This window comes from Augochlora pura, chromosome 1 (assembly GCF_028453695.1).
Source record: "Augochlora pura isolate Apur16 chromosome 1, APUR_v2.2.1, whole genome shotgun sequence".
Taxonomy (NCBI): Eukaryota; Metazoa; Arthropoda; class Insecta; order Hymenoptera; family Halictidae; genus Augochlora; species Augochlora pura.
In genome coordinates this window covers 2,055,798-2,069,116 of record NC_135772.1, presented here as the reverse complement: position 1 = coordinate 2,069,116, position 13,319 = coordinate 2,055,798, and the positions used below count along the sequence as shown (strand labels likewise).

The 13,319-nt window shown below is 37.3% G+C and overlaps 1 protein-coding gene across 1 annotated transcript in view; it reads left to right on the top strand.

Moving 5' to 3' along the window:
* Positions 1-12,766, top strand: part of LOC144470408 (follistatin-like) — a 39,272-nt gene extending 26,506 nt beyond the window's left edge. Inside the window, exons 2-3 of the mRNA XM_078181493.1 lie at positions 9,499-9,687; positions 12,534-12,766. Of these exons, the coding sequence (XP_078037619.1) occupies positions 9,499-9,687; positions 12,534-12,766 (422 nt within the window). The remainder of the gene's footprint in view (positions 1-9,498; positions 9,688-12,533) is intronic.
* The last annotated feature ends 553 nt before the right edge of the window (positions 12,767-13,319 follow it).

Here is a 13,319-nt window from a genome sequence, read left to right as displayed (position 1 = left end):
ATTTTGTAACGGGAGTAAACGAAAGCGGTCAGAATTCAATCCACTACGGTAGTTTCATACAATTGAACATTGTAATTTAACTCCGATTGTGTTTTTAGGGGCGGGAATCTCGAATTTCCCGGGCCGCGGTGGAAAAATATCGGCGAAAGTCGCTCGCCGGAAAGATTAGTATCGAATCGCTTCTGTTTGCCGTGTTTACTCGACGCCAGTAATGCTTATCCGTAATCACGAGCGACGTAAATCTGAAACCTACCTTCGTAATCCCCAAGCAAAAGTAGTCATATTACCCGTTCTTGTATTGTAAAAAAAGACCTAATCTCCATTACGCAACGCTACGCGAACCGTGCGATTACTTTGCGTTTACGCTATCGCTTTGAATCATCTTCGTTGGCTACCCTGTATCGAACTAAACGGAAAATAGAGAGGACAAAGTATTTGTATAGTCATGTATTTAAGTATAATAATTATAATATTTATAGTATTAGGTGTAAAATAGTTTTGGGTATTTTTCTCAAATTGTTTATTTTTGTTGGTGTCCTCTTTTCAGTGTTCCTTTTTATTTTTGAGCTGAAAGACAATTATGGAGAATTTAGGGTAGCATACACTGTACCTATATCGACAATTTGGGAAGAGGTGACATGATTATTCTAATAGAAGTTGTATCTTATTGTATAATAGTCTTATATACTTTTCTCAAACTGTCGACTTTGGTTCTGAATTGAAAGACAATTTATGGAGACTTTACTGTAGCATGCATTATACTCATATGGACAATATGGGAAGAGGTGACACGATTATTCTAAAAGAAGTTGTATCTTTTTGTATAATAGTCGTATATACTTTTCTCAAACTGTTCACTTTGCTTCTGAATTGAAAGACAATTTATGGAGAATTTACTGTAGCATGCATTATACTCATATCGACAATTTGGGAAGAGGAGACATGATTATTAATAAGAGCAGTCTTGTCTTCTTTATAACAGTCGTGTCTGCCCTTCCTAAACTCTTCATTTTTGTTTCTGAATTAAAAGACAATTATAGAAAATTTAATGTAGCATGCACTGTACCTGTATTGATAATATGGGAAGAGAAGACATGGCTATAATTTTTATGTAATAATCGTGTCTACTCTTCCCAAACTGTCCATTTTTGTTTCCGAGCTGGAAGACAATAATGAAGAATTTACTGTAACATGCACTGTACCTACTTTAATCTCATTAAAAACAATAATTTATTCTCTAAACAAAATGGACAATTATGAAGTAGAAGATATGACTACTTGGTAAAATATCATATCTCCGCTTCCCAAAATGTCCATTTTTATTTCTGAGCCGAAGAGACAATCATGGAATATTTACTGTATCAAGCATTGTACCCAAACTTACAATTTACACTATAATTGTATATTAAGTGTATGTATACTCTGATCAACAACTTATACTATTATTTATACTATTACAACTTAACTATGTACTTTTTCCGGAATGTGTGTATATATGTTACACAATACTTGCAGACATTTAAACACCATCCAAGATATTCTCTAATTGTCCAACTGGGGTTCTAAACAAAATTGCTTCGATTTTATCGAGCTACTCTGATCGCCGAGCCGTGGGTGAACGTGTGAGAAGGTTCGGAAAGGGTCCGGTGGCCGGGTTCAAAAACCTTTGGAGCCTCGGAGAGCGTCCGGAGAACAGTGTGTGTGTGTGTGTGTGTGGCATCCTAGTCTCGGGTTAACGGTTGTCTCGATCGGCAGACGGAGGAATCGATTCCACGACGCGGCGCGTCGCGACGAGACGTGCAACGTCCTTTCCGCGAAGGACGAGACACACAGGACGAGAGGTGGTCCATCTGACACGTGCTAAACGATCCTCCGGTCGCGATCGACGGTACCGAGAACTCGGTGAACGCGGTCTGCGGCCATTTCTCGTCCATTTCGCGATGGAGAACGGAAGAAGAGAATATTCTTCTATACTTGAATATACATGGATTGAACATATAGTTGAATATACGAATTTGACTAGAATGTTTCGGATGCGAAAGGGTTATAATGCCAGCCCCTATCACAAATATTAGCTTTTAGCTTTAATAAGTTGAATTAATAAATTAAATATTAGCTTTTAGTTTCAATAAATTAAATATTAACTTTTAGCTTTCATAGATTAAATTAATAAATTAAACCACCCCCTGTGACAAATATTAACTTTTAGCTTTAATAAATTAAACTAATAAATTAAACCACCCCTTACGATAAATATTAACTTTTAGGTTTAGTAAATTAAATTAATAAATTAAATCTTAACTGTTAGCTTTAATAAATTAAATATTAACTTTTAGCCGTAATAAATTAAATTTATAAATTAAATATTATCTTTAATTAGCTAAATTGCTTTAACAATATTAGCTATGCTTAACTATGAAATTTTAGTGACCGATTGTCGGTGCTCAACATATAGCATATAATTCACTATACCATACTATAATTACATTAATATCCAATTACTTTCTTAAACATACTATTCACAACGTTTTACATAAAGATGTCACCCTAATGTTAACAAAATGATAATCGAGGCTGTGAAATTCGCAAAGAAATCGGAAAAGGAAACTTAGGGGTTGGTCGAAGCGCGGGGGAAAGGGTGGACCGGAGAAAAAGGGGAAAAGGTGGCCGCTAAGGGGGGACGTGTACGGGGAAAAGGAGACAATGAGAGGGAAGACCACGATGCCAAGCAAAAAGGACGTAAGGACGTGGGTTACGTGCAGTCTGTTGCCAGACGCCGACCAGGCTTGCAGGCGGACGGAGAGCTCGCCGGTTTCCGATTGCATTATCGCGATGTGATTAATCGATGCCCGAGGTGTTCCATTGTCTCTCAGGGACGTCTCGATCCTGGTTCTCCGCCGACGTGTCCCCTGCGCCTTTTTTTTTTTACGCGTCGCCACGAAAAACCGCGACGCGATTTCTCCGATGATTTTTCTTTTGTTTTTAGGGAACGGCGACAGACGGTATTTAAATTTTTATAACAATTGAGAAATCGATTATTTTTTAGTAGAATAGTTTTTGTTTATAGTTGTGCGGAGTTGGGTATATTTTAGTCGAGTAAGGGAGACCATTTTATTTGTGGTGTTTGAGGAATAATATTTTATTTGGAGGATTTATTTTATGCGATTTTGGTGCATATATTTTATTTGGGGAATTTATTCGAGATATTATGCGAATAATAATATTTTATTTCGAAGAATATATTCGATATATTGCAGAAATAAAATTTTATTTAGAGAATATATTCTATATATTGCAGAAATAAAATTTTATTTAGAGAATATATTCTATATGTTATATAAAAAAAATTTTATTATTATTATTTTATTATTATTATTTAAAAATATTATTATTATTTATAAAATTATAATAAACTAAATAAAACTAAATATACTACTCTATACTACTCTTCCGCCTTTAATTCAAAAAATCAAAATAATTCACAACAGGACAATTAAAAATTCTTCACATATATTACCTTCTGACCACCCATTATTATTATTCATAAAATTATTATAAACTAAACAACAACAAATATTTAAACTATCATTCTACTCTTCGGCCATTTAATTAAAAAAATCAAAATAATTCACAACAGGATAATTAAAAATTCTTCACATATATTACCTTACCACCGCCTATAATTATTATTATATAAAAAAATACAAAATCTACAGAATCGAAAAGCCGTCACATTAAAAAAATCACGTTTCACCAACACCGTGCATACGCGATTCTCGCCGCGAGGAATATTTGCGAACAGATTGAGCAATCGTCAACAAGACCGCGCGCGCTGCAAATATTTTTCGCGTATTCCGCGCGCGAGCGCGCCAGCAGCAGCAGCAGCAGCTGTGTGTATAATTATTTAGTGATGATGCGCGCCACGGAGGCGCGCGCAAATAACGGGATCGAGTAAACTGTTCCGATTCTTTCCTAGCTTCGACCCTGGGCATTAATAGAAGAACGGTCGAAGATAACAAATGGCCGTTTGTTTATCCAGGAACGGGGAGGGGGGGGGGGGGGGCAGGCGACGAGCGGCAACCACTTGTCACAACAATGAATCGACTCGGAATTGTTTTTATTTAACGTTTACTCGCGACCGCGACCGTCGCGCGTTATTAACTAATCCAGCCAACGGGGCATTCCTTTATAACCGTTCAACGACGTTTTATTGTTGCAATCTGTCGCCGGGGCATAATCGCTTTATAAATGTGTTTCAAGCACGGCACCGGCTTTGTTGATGACGCACGACTCGCGTAGTAGATTATATTATTTTTTTTTAAGGTGAGGAATTTATCATTATCGTGTCTCTATTAAATTATTATTTTCTTAATGTGAGGAATTATTATTATTGGGTCCCTATTAATACTACTATATTCTTAATAGAAGAAATTGTTATTATTATTATATTGTTATTATATTATTCTTTCTCTAATATAAGGAATTATTATTACCATATTGCTAGTATATCATTATTATAATGATTTATTGATAAATTGTGGACCAATCATAGATTATAATAGCTATAGATCAATTATGGATTGTAATTATTATAGACAAATATAGCTATAGATATAGATTATATATATAGCTATAGATCAATTATAGATTATAATAACTATAGATCAATTATAGATTATAATAACTATAGATCAATTATAGATTATAATAACTATAGATCAATTATAGTTATTATAGATCAATTATAGATTGTTATTATTGCAGATCAATTATAGATTATAATAATTACTGACCAAATATAGATTATAATAGCTATAGATCAATTATAGATTGTAATTATTACAGATCAATTATAGATTTTAATAATTACTGATCAAATATAGGTTATAATAGTTTCAGGTCAGATATAGGTTATAATAGTTACAGATCAATTACAGATTACAATAATTATAAACGATAAATCCTAATAATCATAAATTATACATTAAAATAATTACAAATCAATGTATATTCTATCAATTAGAAGCTATCTACATATTACACCAATCACAGACGAATTTTAACCACCAAAAACTGCATCCAACAATTGCAAATCTAGCCAAAAATTATCCCATAATCACCAAAAATTTGTTTATAACACCTAACAACTGAAAATCATCATTAAATAATCAATAATTAATCATTTTGATCTAAACTCTGTCGTGTAAAGTCTCTCCACATTAAACCTTGACATTGTACTTGCACCAAGTTCACGTGCCCTTTAATCAATAAACAAAAATAACAATAACAACAACAATAACAAATAACTAATATAATAATAATTTAATAGTAATAAATAACTAATATAATATTAATAATAATTTAATAGTATTAAATAACTAATATAATAATAATATTAATATTAATATTAGTAATAATTCCACAAGCGGAACAACCAACGGCGATTTCCTATGCAACGCGTGCTCTTACCACTTAAATACCACACAAATCGAAAGTGGTAGTAATTAGTACGTTCGTTGGTAGAGGCGGTCCGTGGCGGCGTGTGGATGTTGGCTTATCTTCTGACCGGTCGTCTTCGAGGAATTTTACCCTAGCCGATGGAGAGTTCGGCAAACAATGTCGACTATTCCTAACTTGTAGCCAGGAATTGGACGAGGAGAGGGACCCCGTCTCTGTGTGCTGATCACACAAGCCGGAGTACTTGCACACGGAGTTCACGCGGGACCACGTCTGCTTTATGAATGCATAGCGCAGAGAAAGAGAGAGAGAGAGAGAGAGAGAGAGAAAGTACTATACTTCGCCTCCCCATTTCTCGCGACTCGAGAACTTTTGCCGGCCACCGCGGCGTTTATCTATCAATGATGCACACGCGCGCTGGAAAAATATTCCGACGAGTACACCCCGGACTTGTATTTTTAGACCGGAACACGTCATATGGCTGTGCCCTGGACGATCTACCGACGCTATGGAATCAATTTTCTATAACGTGAATGATCTACCGATGATGCACTTGATGCAAGTGCACTAAAAATGTTCTGCGTTACAAATGAATACGCATATTAAACTTCGTATAAACGTCTTTTAGACGTCTTTAAAACATGCTAGAAACGTCTCGTGTTACTAATCGAAACGTCTTTAAGACGTCCTACAAACGTCTTGCGTTACTATTCAAATTTTCTTTGAAATGTTCCTTAGATGTCCTAGAGACGTCTGTGTTACAAATAAAAACGACTTTAAGACGTTCTTAAAACGTCTTAGAATTATCATAGAAATATTCTGTGTTAAAAATCAAACCGTCTATTAGACACCTTACAAACGTTTTTTAGACATCGTGAAAACGTTCTAAACACGACTTTTGTTACTAATCGAGACGTCTTTTTAAGATATTTTAGAAACGTCTTGTCTTACAAATCAAAACGCCTATGAGACGTCTTTAAGACGTTCTCAAGACGTCCTAGAAATATCCTGTGTTACAAATCTAGACGTCTTTAAGACGTTCTTTAAACGTCGTAGAAGCGCCCTGTGTTACAAATCAAAACGCCTTTCGGACGTCTTTAAGACGTTCGTAGGACATTCGAGACGTATCCTAGAAATATTCTGGGTTACAAATGAAAACTGTTTTCTAATTAAGACGTTTCAAACATTCGGTGGATAAATGCGCCCAAATGCACAAAAGAACCTTCTTCGGATGAAGTCCAGGCTTCGCAACAGTTCAAGGTCTATTTTCCTTGGACCAAGTGCGTTTTCGATGCACGATTTGGTATAAAATCCAAGTCTCGTTTCCACTGACAAGCCTCTTTAAGAAAGGATCCCTTTCATGTCGCTGAGAAGCAAATCGCACGCAGAGACGCGGTTCATAAGGCCAGTCTCCGCCAATAGGTGTGGAACCCAAACTTCACATCGAGTCGCATATCCCATCTTGATTAAATGATTATGTACCGTTGTCTTGGCAATATTAGTGGCATCCACTATCTCGCGCACACTATATCACGGATTTTCAGCGAGCACAGTCTTGATAATGTCCGTATCCGTCGTTGCTGGGTGGCCGCTGCGGTCCTCATCTTTCACCTCGAAATTGCCAGCTCTAAATTTTTTAAACCAATCGCGGAAGGTCCTAATAGTCGTAGCACCACTCCCGTAAACGGTGTAAATCTCGTCTGCAGTGTCCTTTGCACTATTGCCTTTTTTAAAGCAATGAAGCATAACATGTCGCAAATACTTCTTTCGGCTCTCCATATTGAACGGTGCCGAAAAAATTTGAAAAGAGACTTTGTCACCAACGAAACGTACTTTGAAAGAGGTCTGGGACGACTGAAAGCGATGCCATAAACGGCTAAGAGATAAGCCTGCGTGTTTATATAAAAACAGCCAGTTATAGTCACTCATAGCGTGGCGCGGAAGAAACTTATGGGACAACCTAATACAGTGTGAACTGTTCCGGCCTCATGCCACTGAATAAGGCCAAGAGAAGCATAGGAAAACGGTGAACTCGCGGTTCGACAGGGATCGCGCCCCGTTTTCTCAGGAAACCATAGGGAATCCGTCATGTTTTATCGCATTCCGGCGTCTGTCGCACCGGATCCATGTAAACGTGTACACGTGTAAACGTTATCGTCGAGGCAACGTTCCTTTTGCAATGTTATGACACGTTCGTCAAGCTTTCTAACGAATGTCCCTCGTCGATTTCGCGCGCCGGGCCTTGTTCCACTTTTTTTTTTTTTAAACTGGCGCGTTTGCGCCTCCCGTAGATGGCGTTAATTAAAAGTCCTTAGAAGAATTTTCCACCGGCGACACGTCTCATTAATGCCACGTTACGCGAATACTAATCGGCCGTGAGCCGCGCCATTCATTAAAAAGAGGCGCGTACACGCGGTATCGCGTTACACACCGAGCATAGTTATCGCCGCGATTACGCGCGCGCGCTATGAACGGATGAAAAATTTGTCATCGTGACGGTTTCGTTGCTTAGGCGTCGATTGTTCATTTCGTGGCGTTTTACGGGTTTAGTTTGCTATTGGTATTGTTTTTTTAATGAATTTTTGCGATGGAGAAGATGAAATTTGATTTACAGATGCTATAATTGTATTATACAGTTGCAATATTTTATTATTATTATGTAAAATATGTACGTATATATAGGGACTTCCGTTTCCGGTAGCGAATACAGTTGAAGTGTTAGTGAAAGGTGTGGTTAGGGAGCGGAGATTTTGAAGATAGGGAGTGTTATGGTGGAGAGAGAGGTAGCTGAAGGAGTAGGGAAAGGGCAAGTGGAGTTAGGTGAAAGAGGGAAAAGGGCAGGAGTAAGGGAAAAAAGAGATAGAAAGGAAGATAGGTGGGAGGGATTTGGAGGTTAGGCGAGAGATAGAGACGGTGGCAGCGATGCCGAGTGGTGAAAAGATGAAGTTCGGAGAAAGAGAACAAGCGGGGACGCGGGAATTCTAAAAAATTGAAAAATGTACGTATATATAGCTATATTTATATATTTTTTTTAGGATTTTATATTGATAGTTATAATTTAATTATAATTAATTCATGACATGTTGTAATCGACACGAACGACTTTGCAGAAATGTTTATAATTCATTAATATTATAAAAATTATAAGGTCTATCACTCACTAAAATTACTGCGAATATAATTAGACATCTTGCACTTGATATACAAAAATATTATTTCGCTTGGAGGCCAATAGTTTAATGAATAATAAATGAATAAACGACAGTCGAAGCTGTCGAGATAATTTAATTCTGCAGACTTTGATGCAACTCGACTGCGAATTCGATGCATTTACGACAAAAATAAATACTGAAAACGTAAAACTAATATTATTTGTTGGAAACGGGATCGTACCTTAAGGGTACCCGTTGCCTTCGTTGCGATACGAGGCTTCATGAGACAAACGACGATCGGCAAAGAGCGATCGTCTCCCGAGCGAGTCTACCGCGACTCTCGTTCTTCTCTGTGCGATCGTCGGGCAGTAAAGGCGTGTTCTATCATTTCTCTGGTAAATATATATACATAATCCACGTGTGTAGCAATCTTTTCTGCGATCCTCCACCTCGTAGTTAACAAACAACATTATTAATACATCGATTGTACCTTATTAACATTACTTAACATAACAAAACATTTTCAACGTCTTGCAATCGACGCTGACGATTTTTCCATTGCCAAAACTATCCATAACACATTCAAATCACAAAACTTGAAATTATACAAACTAAAACTACAAAAGTTAAACTATAAATGAAAATTATTCGATAAAATAAGTCATTGAAATTATTCAAAGCATCTTGCACTCGACATAACCTGACACACAAAAATATTATTTCACCTCAACGCCAGCCAGTCTAATAAATAATAGATGAATGAACGACGGTCGAAGCTGTCGAGATAATTTGTTGCAGCAGCGATTCACGCGACAGGATCGTATTAAATTGCAAACGAATTGAATGAGAATGTTCAGCGAATCACAGGAATGTATCGTACGTGTTGCAGGCGGCTTGTGCTGGTCTTCCATCAGCAATGGTCGTTGCAAGGAGCTGCTGTCGCAAGGGGTGACAAAGGACAATTGTTGCGCGTCGAACGCAGCGGCAGCGACCGCCTATTCCGAGGAGGACCTCGACAGCGGAAGTCTTTTTTTTTGGAAAGTTCTCGGCGGTGGAGTGGAGTGCCGTCCCTGCAGAGGTACGTTCTAACATGATAGAAAAACGCCAACCATACCAGGCGCTTGATAGATAATAATTGACGTTGATTAATTGACGTTACATAATTGACAACTGTCGGACTGGGTGACGAGTTCTTCGCTCGACTTTCTTTTCAAATTTTATATTTATATAAATATTGAATATTGTGTAAGTTAATATTTTAGATACATTTTATATACTATAGATATTCAATATTCTATATATTAAATATTAATTAACAGGTAATAGATGTAATATAGCTTGCGAATTTTTAATATTGTACTTCTTTCGCTCACCTCAAATTGGTCAAGATTTTACTAAATCTTATATATATATATATAAATATTATATATTACATAAATTAATATTTTATATACATTCTATATTCTATTCAAATCTTATATTCTATAGAAATTGAATATTCTACATATTAAACATGAATTAATGTATTAATATATATAATGCAGTGTGCGAATTTTTAACATATTACTTTCGCTTGGCTCAAATGGATCGACTTTCTTATCAAATATTATATATATAAATATTATATAGTGTATAAATTAATATTTTATATTGTATGGAAATCTTATATTCTATAGAAATTTAATATTCTATACAATAAATATAAATTAATATATATATTATATAGTACAGTGTGAGAATATCGAATATATTTCTTTCGCATATTTTTCAGGTTATGTTAGGTACTAAAAACTCAGGCCAAAAATCGGATTTCCATAAGCAAAATAAATCAAAGAAATAAATGCCTATTTAACTAGAACAAGAATAGCGTCGCCATATTTACGGCACCCATAGAATCATATTTCTCACCCAAATACACGGCTGAAGTCTCAGCGAACGGGTTAATGGATTCCATAGCGCTCTTTCTCCTTGTAAAACGTCGCATCCGTGGTGCGTTCGTCGCACGGCGACGATAATATCACGTTTCCAGAATTCTATCGTTGTGTTCGATATCACGGCGCATTACGCATGGAACGGCTGGCAACCATAAATCAGATAGATTCTCTGTTTTATCGAGCCGCGCGACCGTTTTACCAATTAGCGCGCCACGTTTATTCGTATTCCCGTCGATCCACTAACAGTTTCGCATAACGAACTATTTAGTAGAAGAATCGTCAGATTCCCGGAACCCGCGAGCGTTCTTAGCTATTACTTGGAAAGACCTACGCCTATTTTCCGCGTGTCGTGTCTCTCTTTATCGCCACATTGTATCATGCAGTCGAGAAATCCTTCGCCTCGATGTCGGAGGGAAACATAAAACTGATCCTCGGACGCGCTTCCTTTCGCGATTTATTTATAAGGTCGCTGGCGCTTTATGTATATTGAGGCTTTATGTATGTGAAACTTTATGTATGTTGAGACTTTATTTGCGCCGTTTTCTATGCAGGTTGATTCTCTGTGTACGTTGATTCTTTATGTGCGCTGATTCTCTGCGTACGCTGATCCTTTATGTGTCGATTCTCTGTGTATATTGATTCTTTATATACGCTGATTATCAGTACATATACAGGGTGGGGCCGAAACTATTGCCACCTCAAATATCTTTGAAACTATAAGTTTCACAGAAATATTTGCTGAAACAAAATTGCACAGTACGAAGGGGGACATCCGGTGGCGATAATAGTTTTTTTGCAGGTGGAAGCACTTCGGACATTTGAAGGTCACCTTCGTTTTTTTAAATGGATCGGTCTGTTTTTGCTTCCGTATCATGATAGAGGATCTTGAAACGAGTTCAACGACCTATTACACAAGGTCATTGAACGAAAAAAAAATAAAAAAATAAAAAAAAATTTTTTTAAAAATTAAAAATTATTGCAACCTGTGCGTCAATAAGTTCTGGCGCTGTAAGACTTACAAGTCAATCAATCGTAAAAAGAATCCAATGTTGCAAGATTATGTATTTATTATTCTATACATTATGGAATTGAATTTTGGGACTCGTGCAACAGTTAACAGCTCTTAACAATTTTCTAAATATAAATCAATTCATTAATAATTATTTTGAAACGTAACATCATAATTTCTTGCGACGCCTTAACACGTTCGTCGCCGACAATTAGACACTAAAATCCCCACGTAAATTAAAGCAATTTAATTAATTAAAATAAAACTAAAAAGTTCACATTTATCATAGGGGATGCCATTAGACCTCTTTCGCATTCGAAAAATCATAGTCGAATTCATTTTGCTCGAATATATTGCGATAAAAATAAATTTTTAAAAATTGGTCAGAAATTAGTGTCACCCAAACTTAAAGTCTCTACTCGGTCGCAAAGGGTTAGCACCCTGTCACCAATGGCCAACCAACGCCACAGTCAAACCGTCAATACATCAGTCGCTTCTCTAACCAGTCTCTAACCATTATGCAATTGAATTTAACGATTCATGGAACAGTTAACAACTCTTGACAATTTTCTAAATATAAGTAAATTCGTTAATAATTATTTTGAAACGTAACATAATTTTTGGCGGCGCCTTAAAGTGGTCTACTCGACCAGAAAGGGTTAGCACCCTATCACCAATGGCCAACCAACGCTACAGTCAAAGCGTCAATACATCAGTCGCTTCTCTAACCAGTCTCTAACCATTATGAAATTGAATTTAACGATTCATGGAACAGTTAACAACTTTTGACAATTTTCTAAATATTAGTAAATGCGTTAATAATGATTTTGAAACGTAACATCATAATTTTTGGCGACGCCTTAAAGTCGTCTACTCGATCAGAAAGGGTTAGAACCCTATCACCGATAGCCAACCAACGCCACAGTTAAAGCATCGATGCATCAGTCGCTTCTCTAACCAGGCCGACATTGTGTTTTTCAGAGAGCTGCGCGGAAGTGAGGTGCGAGGCGGGGAAAAAGTGCGTGGTGCGAAAGGGTAGGCCCCGTTGCGTCTGCAGCCCCGAGTGCAAGGCGCCGCGCGGCGGCGGCCCGGTCTGCGGAACCGACGGGAAGAGTTACAAAAATCTGTGCAGGCTGAAGAAACGGGCGTGCAAGAAGGGCAGCCACGAGCTAGCGGTCGCCTACAACGGCCACTGCCAAAGTGAGTATGTATGAATGTGATGGAATCATTATCGCACGACCGCATTTGTAATTGAATCGCTGCCGATTGATCGATCCCACCCTCCCTTTAACCCCCTTCGGCGCACACGTTTTTACGGGGCGACACGCGTCGTCGATGTAACCCAGGAGTTAATTCAATCTTCTTCTGCCGGGGCAGAAATGTGCATGCTTCAGCAACGGGCGTGCGCGCGCGCGCGCGGTTTCGCGTCCGGTTGATTTAACATTCAGCGCGGAAACCCCGTTTGCGGGATTATCGGCAGTGTTCAAATGCAAAGATCGATTTAAGCCTTCGCTAGAGTTACGGATACTTTTAGATACCCTCTAACGTCTCTCCTTAATTATTTATAACTGTTTATGGGGCTCTGTGTTCTGGGAGATTGAATTGCGGCGGTTGTCGTTTTAGGGGATGATTTTTGTACAGCAAAGACTGTGGATCTCTTTATGAGATATAAAAATTGTTGCGTTAATTGTATCGTTTAATAGGTTGCAAATAATGCGACTATAATATTAATATTTTATTAATAGTTAAATTAAATTTTAAAACACG